The 12,209-nt window shown below is 43.1% G+C and overlaps 1 protein-coding gene across 2 annotated transcripts in view; it reads left to right on the top strand.

Moving 5' to 3' along the window:
* The window catches only part of RECK (reversion inducing cysteine rich protein with kazal motifs), an 83,415-nt gene extending 81,406 nt beyond the window's left edge, over positions 1-2,009 (top strand). For both annotated transcript variants that reach the window (XM_012121069.5, XM_042243261.2), the window contains one exon: positions 390-2,009. In XM_012121069.5, coding sequence (XP_011976459.3) covers positions 390-611 — 222 coding nt within the window. In that variant the 3' untranslated portion in view covers positions 612-2,009. The remainder of the gene's footprint in view (positions 1-389) is intronic.
* Positions 2,010-12,209: the final 10,200 nt, after the last annotated feature.

Below are 12,209 nucleotides of genomic sequence, written 5' to 3'. Positions count from 1 at the left end.
GGTTTCTAAGCTGCCACAGTGAGGAAGCTCATTCTGTCTCAGCGCTCTCTTCTCCTCCTGATGTGTAGGTGGCCCTGGAGAGGCCAGTCCCTGTGACTGTTTAAGCATGAAAAGATAATGTCTAAACGTGAAGAAGGGGTGAACAGGATTGTGGGGAAAGAAAGGGCAGCGGCTGTGTGGGTCATAGCTTTTTCTTAAAATTTGATTTCCATTGATGCTGTTATTATTTGTGTAATAAATTAAGACTTTATTAGAATATTACTTTGCTAAAAAAAAGGATAAAGAGAAGACGTATTCCGTGTGTTGGGATATATGTGGAATTTGTCTGACTTGACCTTTTTTGTGGGTTCTGTGACTTATATTAAAAGGATCTGATTATCCTCTCCCAGATTGAGGCCTGCAATAAGGAAGCAGAGAAGATCGAATCTCTTATCAACTCTGACAGCCCCACTCTGGCGGCCCACGTCCCTCTGTCTGCCCTGGTCATCTCCCAGGTGCAGGTCTCCAGCAGCATGCCCTCAGCCGCCCCAAGGGCCCGGCCTCCCCATCACTCCCGCCTCTTCCTCCTCAGCCTGGGCCTCATCTTCCACAGGGTCTGGAGACACAACTGATGCCCATGAAAACTGCAAAATAGTCCTTGATCTAATTTTCTTACTTTGGAAAAAACATATAGGACTGCTGGTTTGTAGTTGAATAGTGGCCAAGGCAAAGCACTTGTTACCTCTAACCTCTGTTCACCATACAGTATTTTTCTTAATTACCAGTATTAGTAAGGATTTTGCCTTGTTTCTACAAGTGTTACAATATATTCTTCCAAATACTAAGGAAAAGAGGATGTTTCCTTCTGGTGGATCACTGACTGCCTTACAATTTACATTTTGCTCGTTAGATGGGTCCCCCACCCAAAACAAATTATATATCATTGATAAATGAGATGATCACTTTTTAGAAAGACAGCTCACTTTAGCTATGGACTTCGTATCACAGAAACTTCATTTCAGAGTTCTTCCGGTATTAAGGTGCCCCTAGTGTGTGTGTGTTTGTTTACAGATAATTCCCTACTCTGTCTAGAAGTGAGGAGTCACAGTGAAGAGCCACTGTATTAGAGTATGAGAAAAAGATAAGGCATCTTTGGAATTATCATATAAGTCATCAGGCAAATTTAATTTATAGAAATCTAATTCAGAATCCATTTAATGTGTTAAGTCAGCAAAAGGAGGCTAAGTAAATGGCACTCACATGATATATTGTACCTAAGTGATAGTCTCAGTGGTTCTTAAAGTGTGTCTGTGACTTCTGTGAAAGGGAGAAGTTATATTGCATCAAAGCATCTTGTATTATGCATTTTTATATTAACATATGTATATCTTTTGGTATCATCCAAGTTAAATGTTGAGTTTTTAAACATTAACCTTTAAACCAATTGCTGCTACTTATGTAATTGCCAAAAAGTGAAATAATTAGTAGTTCATGTAAATAATACATGATTTTTCTATTTTATTATGAAGAAGGTGAATAGCCATATTTGTAAAATGACAATCATGTGTGTTAACCCAGTACTTTCCGTTCATGAAGATACATTTGTTTTTTGTGATATGCACAATGTAGGTAAGTGTTCTGTTTTTCTTTTTTGATACAGATTTATAAAGAAGTGTGGTTTATATATTTAAAAGTGTCAATCTAAGTATTAAAATGTTTGCATGTTGTCTAAGAAATCGAATACTTTGAATGTGTTTCACAGTTTTAAATAAGCTATTCAGTGTAATACTTCTTGTTTATATGCACCTAAACTTAGAATTTACATGAAGTGTTTTCTCAGTGTTATATATATGTACCCTCTGAAAGATATAGGGTTATGCTTATTATACCAAAATGTTGTTTAAAAGTGGGCACTTAAAGCTTTCAGAATTTCTCAGTGCTGATGTAGCATGTTTGTTGCAATTGCTATAAATCTCTTCAATGCAATATACTGGAAAGCTTTTCTATTTTAATAAAATAATTTTATATGATTATGTGTATTTCTAAGCAAAGTGCACATTTACAATGAAACTACTGATCACTCTTCAGCGAGCCATGTCCTTTGCTCTGAATAAGAAGTTATGGGAGTGTGATTACTTCAGAAGTGGGAAAACAGAGCAGCTGGGACAGAGCTGGTCAGAACAGACCCTGGCATGTTCTTGGCAGAAGGGTCAAGGACAAAGACCCTGGCTTCTTCAGGACAGAGAGCTTCAGGCACTCTAAGACCAGGAGTAGATTAGGCAGTCCTTTTCCCCACTGGTTCAGCCCCAGCTTCTTCAGGACTGAGAGAGCTTCAAGTACTCCAAGACCAGGAATAGGTTAGGCAGTTCTTCTCCCCACTGGTTCATCCCGATATTTCAGCCCTATGGTATATCCTAGAACAGAGTGAACTTTGCACTGTGGAGACAGAGCCAGCTAATCAGGGCCTGAGAGGTTCTGCCAGTCAGCTGAGGCTAAGGCCCCCAACCTCCATCTTGCTCCCGTCACATGTCTGCTGTGCTTCTTCTCATTGTGCTTCACTCCAGGACCCACGCAATGTCCTCACAAAGGGAAGAAGGAGATGAAGGAAACCACAACTGGTGGTTAGGTCTCTGCTCAGAAGTGACGCTATCATTTCTGCCTACGGCTAACATCCAAGCAAGTCACGTGGCCGCCCCTGACTCTAAAAGGTAGCGAGGAACATACCGTCCTCTTGTGTATGTGTGTGTATCTGTGTGTTGAGGGGAAGAAGGGAAGAAGCTGGGGCAGACCATGAGTATTTTGAACAATGATACAGTCTACTGCAGAGGCCCTTTCTCATCAGGATAGGGCAATAGCCAGGAATGACTAAATTTCTTATTAAAAAAGCAGTAGAAGTTTTTGGTCTGGGAAGGAAATGAGAAATGAGAGAGGTGCTTGGGTTTGATGGAGGGGGGAATATTAAGGGAGGAAAAGATCTAAAGGTTGGTCCTGCCCCAAGGACAGAATCACAGTCTTGAGAACTCTGACCATAGGTAGTCATAGGCAAAATAAGCCCAGGTCCAGTCAGTTCAGGAGATGGCACTCCTCACTAGCCAGTGGCTGTGATGAGCACAGCCAGGCTGCCTTGGGGACCGGCTGTCAGTGGCTGCCCAGCCTCAGAGCAGGACAGAGCTCCTACTGGTTGGCTCTGCCCAAGGGTATCAGGCTAGTAGAGGCTCTGCGGGAGACGGGGCACAGGCAAAAGAGAGAAATGTGGGCTCTGCCCTTCTGTAATTCTTCCAGGGGCTAGAGGCAGGGAGGATCTGGAAGTCTGGAGAAAGTGGTTCTGTGGGAGGTGGGCAACTTAGCAGATGAGATAACTGCATGAAAAGTGGACTCCAGAGAAAGGTTCAGAGGCTCCCTTAAGGCCATGGGTAATTAAACTAATAAGACATTAGGGAAACAGAGGAAATAACCTCCTGTCCAGCCTACAGGAAGTAATTGGGCAGGAGTGGACCCTAACAGGGTCATAGGCCTGGCCTGGGTCACATGCCCACCTCTGGCAGAGGTGGAAAGTCAGGGGAGCTTCAGCCCCACTTAAACCAGACAGAATGGATTTCTCACAGGAAATGACTCAGTTCCTAGGAGAAGGCTGCTGCTAGATGTGTCCTCTGGGGAGTATGTGTCTCTCTAACTGGCCATTAGTCCCCAGACCATTTCAGTCTGGGAGCACACAACAGTGCCTCACCCTCGGGCCAGGCGCGCACCTGGAACTGTGAAACCATCAGCCACCAGAGCCCAGGGACAGCCAACAGGGTGCTTTGTATGAGAGACCTATTAAACAAGGGAGTTATCCATAGTGACTGGTAATAAAGTAAATCATCTTCAGAGCAAAAATGGCAATGAAGAGGAGAGACTGTGATGAATGTAAACATTTTTAATCAGGGCAAAAAGAAGCAGGCGAACTTGGGAAAGATTCTTCTTATCTCCTGGAGTCCTCACTCCACAACCAGCTCTGTCAGGGGTCTTCCCAAGGGCTCCAGGACAGAGGATCCAGGCTTAAGGCTCGATTGTCACAGGGTGACACTAAATTGTTGGTCTCTCGTAAGTCATCATTTACTGTAAACCAGGGACAGCAAATGTGTGTCATTCATGCCACCAATTGCTCGTTGGATGTCCATGGTAAAGAGATCGCAGTTCCATCATGGTCTCCTGGTGGTGGCGACAAGCCCAGCTTCAAGCACAGCATTCTGAGGAAGAAGAAAGGGCACTAGAGTCATGGTACCTTCTTTGCTGCCATCATATCTTATGAATAAAAAAAATGATTCTCAGAAATCCCTCAACAGTTGTCCCGTGTATCTCCTTGCCCAGGACTGGGTAGTATTGGCCAACACTAGACAGTTGGCCGAGGGGAGCAGGATGGCCGTAGTTGGTTGGCTAGTCAGGGGCAAACACACTGCTGCCCCAACCAATCTGAGGTGCGGGAGGGCAAGAGTAAGTCGGCCAAGGCCGCCAACAGCGTTCACCTTAAGATAAAGTCAGTTTTTGGCAGTCTTAACTTGTTAGGGTATAGATATGAAAAATTTTGTTTAACTACCTCCAGCTGTGATAGGTGTTTCTAACTAGGTGATTGTTCAGTTGCTAAGTCGTATCCAACTCGTTGTGATCCCATGAACTGCAGCTAGTTCACTAACAAGGTAGTGAAACCCCATAACAGCAACTGTCTGATTTCATAACTTTAATGCTTTCTTCCAGTTACGTAAACAGCCCTACTTCATTCTTCAGGCCTCTGACCTGGTTATTTTAAAACTTCCATCCCATATCCAATGCAAAGGCCTGTTCACCTCCTCCAGCCTAGACTAAATGTTTGCTCAAGAACAGGGTGTTTGGAAGGGATGGTCTTGTTGCCACAAACATATGCAAGGCTCACATCTCAGAGTCTGTGAGCTTGTCATGATGTCACTAGTGGCATTAGTCACAGACATTAGGGTGTCTTCAGTACAAACTCTGGAACATTCATTTCTAGTAAGAAAGTTTGTCAACCAAGAGGTGAGTAGTCTTGCCCTCAGCTGTGGTTAGCCTATGCAAAACAGATGTAGGTCACCTAGTTGACCAAGGCAGTGTGCCATGGGAAGTGCGAGGAGTGGGAGAGAAAATCCAATAAGGAGCAGACAGAAGGCTGTGCAGGGCTTCATTAGCACTGGGTCTGTCCCAGTGGTAGTATAGTGGCGTTAATGACTTGGAAATGGGTGGTGAGGGGAAGCACAAGGCAGGTCAGGTTTGGAGCCTAGGCTGCCAGGCTGGAATGGCACCCAGAGCTGTTGGCCTTGCCCTCCCAGCTATACTGCCTGGCATAGTTCCTAGGCATAGAACCGTGGCCACCCAACTTCAGTGACTGGAGAGACCTTCAAGGTCACCCACTGATCTCGTTATCTCATGCTCCCTTCCTCTGTCCTGTGAACATCCTGGACTCTACTGAGGAAACATTAATTGAGCCAGGCTGGGTGCCAGCTTTCCCTAGAACTTGCCCCCTCCTTCAGGGTTCAGCCTGGGTCTGTTTCAGCTGCACCTTGGGAAGAAAGTTAAACCCGCCAGCAACACTGATGGCCTTCACACAAAATCCATAGAAGACATTTTATTTTCTTTCATTTGATTGAATGGTTTTCCTTTAGACCTGGCTGGTGGGAATCAAACCCACACATTCCCACAGAGGGCACTGTATTTCTCAAAGGGACCAGAGGCCCTGGTCCTCTCTCCCTTTCTCCCAGCTGCATTGTGAGCTTTGCCAGATGAGGGAAAGGGAAAGCTGCAGAATCATTCCTAGGGGAATTCCTTTCCCCAGTCCAGCAGACTTTAATTTTGTACACAGAGGGCAGTGGGCCCGGAAAGCAATATAAGCCCAGGGTCACACGGCAAGTCAGGTCAGAGCCAAGCCAGAGGCCAGGTCTGGGCTTTCCCTGGCACCAGGCAGCTGGGCAGGATTTGTGCTCCTCGGGGGTGGAGCCAGCCATGCAGGAGCGCTCTGTGAAGGTGGACACCGTGGGTGGCCCGAGTGAACTAGGTTCAGTGTCAGATCAGACTGACAAGGCAGGCACCTGGGTGGGATCTGACAGGTCCAAGGAGCAACAGGGATCATAAAAGTAATGGACACAGCCCTCCTGCCCTTTGTGTGACAGTCTGCACAGCACCCTCCACCTGCTTCTCTCACTGGCCCACAGCAAAAGGCAGAGAGAGCATATACCAAGTCCAAGGTCAGGTTAGGTTCTCAGGAAGTGAGGCTGGTAAGGGTAAGGCAAGGGTAAGGCAGGAGCCTTCACATGGGGAAGCTTCCTAACACCCCTGCCCCCAGCTCCACCCACTCTTTCATTTTTCCTAAATGAAATTTATTGTTTTCTTATTGTGAAAAATAACTTAGTGTGTTCCCCCAAAACCTGGAAATATACACAGGAAAAAGTAACCGTCAGTGCACCATCTGCCCCCTGCCCCTACTAGTGAGAGTGGAATCTTTCTAGAACCGTCTCTGCATCCAATTGGGTCAGGGTCCTTTCTCCTTGTGCTTGTGGGCAACCGGTGGTTACCTCAGGACCTTGGTTTCATACTGGGGAGGTTGCCTGCTGATTGACACTTCCCTGCCTGATGGTTCACAGGTAGAGGCCTCAGCTCAGCCAGAACCTCTCCAGGTCCCCCTCCTGAGGGCTGTCTTCCCTGGACGATCTCCCGCTGGCTTCGACTGGAGATGTGAGCCGCAGTTTTAGGGAGGAGTCATGGAGGCATTCATGTTGGTCAAGACCCAGCAGGAAAACAGGTGGCCCACCCAAATCAGGATAATTTGAGGAAGGCTTCATAAAGGAACTATTTACAAAGGTGTGAGCAGTATGTAAGAAACCACAGGAAGAGTACAGGGCACGAGCTGTAACACAGGGCTGTTAACACCCCTGGCACAAAGTGGTGAGGTGGTTTCCAGAAGCCAAGGGCACTACTGCATGGAGCAGGCATTTCCTCCCACTCCCTCAAGTGTCCACCCATTGCTGAACCCCATCAGAAGCCAGAGGACAAGGGGTCCTGTTGCAGCTATGCAAGTCAACCTTCCCCGCAGGGCACAGAGTGATTTAGGGAAGGAAGTGGAGAAGAAGAAGACACCAGCACAACAGATCAGGGCCGTACCTTGTAAGAGGAGGGGAGATGTGACAGTATCTGCCCCCTCCTTCCAGCACACCCCAAGATGGCAAGGCCTCTTGGTTTAAACTTTTGGAAGGGTCCCACTGAGTGCAGTCTCCACAGTTCCTCTCCATCCTCCTCTCGTGGCCATTCTTCATGCCACATTTCCCAGAGTCTCTGCCCAACTCCCCAAGAATGACCTGGAAAGGTCATCTGGCTCAGGATCCAGCTCACCTTCACGGTCAGCATGGAGCTGCCCAAGAGCAAGCACCCTCTTCAACGTATCATTTTCTTCCTAAAGCAGACAAGGCTGTCACATGTAAAGAAGCGACATAATCCTTGTAATAAAATGAATTTGATCATGTGTCTAGTGAAACAAGTCCATACTTGGGTACTTTTAAAATGGGTTGATGTCAAGACTTCCTCGACAGTCCAGTGGTTAAGACTTCGCCTTCCAGCACAGGGAGTGCAGGTTCAGTTCCTGATCAGGAAGCTAAGATCCCACATACCTCGAGGCCAAAAAACCAAAACATAACAGAAGCAATATGGCAACAAATTCAATAAAGACTTTAAAAATGAGTCCAAATTAAAAAAAAAAAATCTTTAAAAAAAGTAAGTTGCTATTACTGCTGTTAATCAAGGTTTTGCCCATGATATGTTCTAGTAAGGTTATGCTCAAAATCTTCAAGCTAGGCTTCAGCAGTACATGAACAGAGAATTTCCAGATGTATAAGCTGGTTTTAGAAAAGGCAGAGAAACCAGAGATCAAATTGCCAACATCTGTTGGATCACAGAGAAAGCACGAGAATTCCAGAAAAATATCTGCTTCTGCTTCACTGACTACGCAGAAGCCGTTGACTGTGTGGATCACAGCAAACTGTGGAAAATTCTTAAAGAGATGAGACTACCAGACCACCTTGCCTGTCTCCTGAAACCTGTATGTGGATCAGAAGCAACAATTAGAACCTTGCATGGAACAACTGGTTCAGAATTGGGAAAGGAGTACAACAAGGTTGTATGTATCACCCTATTTATTTAACTTCTATGCCATCATGTGAAATAACTGCACTAGATGATTCACAAGCTGGAATCAAGGTTGCCAGGAAAAATACCAGCACCTTCAGATGTGTAGACAATACCACTCTAATGGCAGAAAGTGAAGAGGAGCTAAAAAGCCTCTTAAGGGTGAAAGAGGAGAGTGAAAAAGTTGGCTTTTTTGAATTCAACATTCAAATAATGAATATCATGGCATCTGGCCCCATTACTTCATGACAAATAGATGGGGGAAAAGTGGAAGCAGTGACAGATTTTCTTTCTTCTTGGGCTCCAAAATCACTGCGAATGGTGGCTACAGCCATAAAATTAAGAGACTCTTACTCCTTGGAAGGAAAACTATGAAAAACCTAGACAGTGTATTAAAAAGCAGAGACATCACATGGCCAACAAAGGTCCATCTAGTCAAAGCTATGGTTTTTCTAGTAGTCATGTGAGGTTTAGACCGTAAAGAAGGCTGAGCCCCAAAGAACTGACGCTTTCAAATTGTGGTACTGGAGAAGACTCTTGAGAGTCCTTTGGACTGCAAGGGGATCAAACTAGTCAATCCCAAAGGAAATCAACCCTGAATATTCATTGGAAAGACTGATGCTGAAGCTGAAGCTTCAATACTTTGGCCACCTGATGCAAAGAGCCATCTCATTGGAAAAGACCCTGATGCTGGGAAAGATTGAAGGCAAAATGAGAAGAGGGCAACAGAGGATGAGATAGTTAGATAACATCACCAACTCAATGGACGTAAATTTGAGCAACTCCCGGAGATAAAGGACGAGGAAGCCTGGTATGCTTCAGTCCATGGGGTCTCAAAGAATCGGACACAACTTAGTGACTCAGCAACAACATTCTAACTAGGTATTGATGCCATGTGAAAAAGCTGATTCTTAAAAATATTATTCTTGGATCTGGCTATCATTTGAAGGTTTTTATATTAATTTAATGAATTTTCTTAGTGTTTTCTAGGGAGAAGCCATAATTAAAACTTCACTCTTCCTTTACCAATATTTATACCTCTTACATCATTTTGTTGCCCTAGCATGGGCTAGAATTCCCCAAACAGTGTTGAATAACAGTGGTGATAGCAAGAAACCTTATGTTCTTTATTTTAATGGCAGTGTCCCATTGTTTTACTATTAAGCATGATGTTTTAAGTATTTGTCCTGGAGGTTTCTCTTGATTCTGCTAAGGGAAAACTTTTTTTTTTAATCTCCTTAGTGGATATTGAGTTGTATCAAAGGTATTTTCTGCATCCATTTAAATGACATTTTTCCTTTGACTTATAAATTATGAATATATTTCTTAATATCCTTGAAATAAATTTTACTCTAATAATATGCTTCCAGATTCATTTTGCGGACATTTTATTTAGGACATTGATATTTATATTCATAATGTATTTTTGTATTTGCTATATTTTTCAGGTTGTGGAATGAGGATCATTTTAGCTTCATTAAATGAGAGGGGAAGGTTTTCTGTGCTTTCAGTTCAGTTCAATTCAGTTCATTTCAGTCGCTCAGTTGTGTGCGACTCTTTTCAACCCCATGAATTGCAGCATGCCAGGCCTCCCTGTCCATCACCATCTCCTGGAATTCACTCAGACTCACTTCCATCGAGTCCGTGATGCCATCCAACCATCTCATCCTCGCTCGTCACCTTCTCCTCCTGCCCCCAATCCCTCCCAGCATCAGAGTCTTTTCCAATGAGTTAACTCTTCTCATCAGGTGGCCAAAGTACTGGAGCTTCAGCTTTAGCATCATTCCTTCCAAAGAAATCCCAGGGTTGATCTCCTTCAGAATGGACTGGTTGGATCTCCTTGCAGTCCAAGGGACTCTCAAGAGTCTTCTCCAACACCACAGTTCAAAAGCATCAAATCTTCGGTGCTCAGCCTTCTTCACAGTCCAACTCTCACATCCATACATGACCACAGAAAAAACCATAGCCTTGACTATACAGACCTTAGGCGGCAAAGTAATGTCTCTGCTTTCAAATATACTATCTAGGTTGGTCATAACTTTTCTTCCAAGGAGTAAGCGTCTTTTAATTTCATGGCTGCAGTCACCATCTGTAGTGATTTTGGAGCCCAAAAAATAAAGTCTGACACTGTTTCCCCATCTATTTCCCATGAAGTGATGGGACCAGATGCCATGATCTTCGTTTTCTGAATATTGAGCTTTAAGCCAACTTTTTCACTCTCCTCTTTCACTTTCATCTTTCACTTTCATCAAGAGGCTTTTAGGTTCCTTTTCACTTTCTGCCATAAGGGTGGTGTCATCTGCATATCTGAGGTTATTGATATTTCTCCCGGCAATCTTGATTCCAGCTTGTGTTTCTTCCAGTCCAGCATTTCTCATGATATACTCTGCATATAAGTTAAATAAGCAGGGTGACAATATACAGCCTTGATGTACTCCCTTTCCTATTTGGAACCAGTCTGTTGTTCCATGTCCAGTTCTAACTGTTGCTCCCTGACCTGCATACAGATTTCTCAAGAGGCAGGTTAGGTGGTCTGGTATTCCCATCTCTTTCAGAATTTTCCAGTTTTAGTACCAGAATCATCTGTCTCTCAAAGCTTTGATAGAATTTACCTGCAGGCTTATCTGGGTCCAGCTCTTATTTGGGTAAGCAGTCATAGTTTCATTTTTTAATGACCATATTGGTTCATTTTGATTTTTTTCTCTTCTTAAATACTTACATATTTTTTTCCCTAGAAAATTGCCCAATTCAGAAAATCTACTAGTGGAGAGTCGATACTGTTTTTCTAAAAAAGAGGTTACCTCCTCTTTTTATTATTAATGTAGTATATTTGAATTTTCTCTTTTTAGACTTTTTTTATTGATTTTGTAGAAATTTATCTATTTGATATCTATCTTCCAGCTCTGGGATATATTTTTTCACTTCTGCTGCTTTTCTGTTTTACCTATATTAATTTCTTTATTCAGTTAATTATGGAAAATTTCAAACTGGCAGACAATTTAAAAGTGAAAATCCATATACCACTGTTCAGATTCTATAATGAACATTTTGCTAATTGCTTTATCACTATTTAACCATCTCTTCTTCTATCTAACCATCCATCTTATACTTTATACATTTCAAAGTAAGTTGCAAACATTAATATATTTCACCCCTAAACACATCAGCATTTATTCATTAATTCGAATTCAATATTTTTTTATGATTCTTTATTTTTTATAACTTGTCTAACTGCTTTGGCCCAGCGTTATTTATTTTCTCTTTTTAAACAACTGGCAATCCCATATATTTCCTTTTTTCTAATCTTTTTTTTTATGTGAACCATTTTTAAAATCTTTATTGAATTTGTTACAATATTGCTTCGTCCTATGTTTTGGGGGTTTTCTTTTTTGACCCCAAGGCATGGGAGGTCCTAGCTCCCCAACCAAGGTTCAAACCCATACCCCTTGCATTGGAAGGCAAAGTCTTGACCACTGGACCAACAGGGAAGTCCCCCCTACCATATAGTTTCTACCAACAGTAATAAAGAGAGCATAACTCAATAAAATGAGACTTTCTGCCAAGGTTTTACTTTCCTCCACTTTTCTAGCTGCCATAATCTCTACTCATCAAACTATTACAATGAATTTTTTATTCCCCAGAACTGCAGATCAAGACCCAAAGGCTGAAGGGCTTAAAGCATTATATGTATTTAATATACATATAATTGTATTAAATACATATAATGTATTTAATACATTATGGTTTAGGGAAGAATTTATAATAATAAAAGACTTTAAACACTAAGAAGGACCAAATCATGGAGTGCAGCACATTCTGGGGAGACATTTAGGACAGAAACAAAATTTCCTTTTGTTGAAGGGAGGATAAGGTAGATATCTTCTGGGTTCTGGCTGCTCAGCAGGTGGCGAGGTCTTTGAGTATACAAGATCCTGTATCTAACTATGGAAGCTGAAGGAGGGCAGACATTCCTCTGTTCTCTTTCTGAAAGCTTGTGGGAAGTCATGTGACCCCAGTTCAGCTAAACAGGTGCTCCTGCCCAAGAATCTGAGTCTAGAAGAGTTGACCCA

This window comes from Ovis aries, chromosome 2 (assembly GCF_016772045.2).
Source record: "Ovis aries strain OAR_USU_Benz2616 breed Rambouillet chromosome 2, ARS-UI_Ramb_v3.0, whole genome shotgun sequence".
In the NCBI taxonomy this organism is placed as follows: Eukaryota; Metazoa; Chordata; class Mammalia; order Artiodactyla; family Bovidae; genus Ovis; species Ovis aries.
Note: the sequence above shows the minus strand (reverse complement) of the source record. Positions and strands in the feature narration are given on the sequence as shown.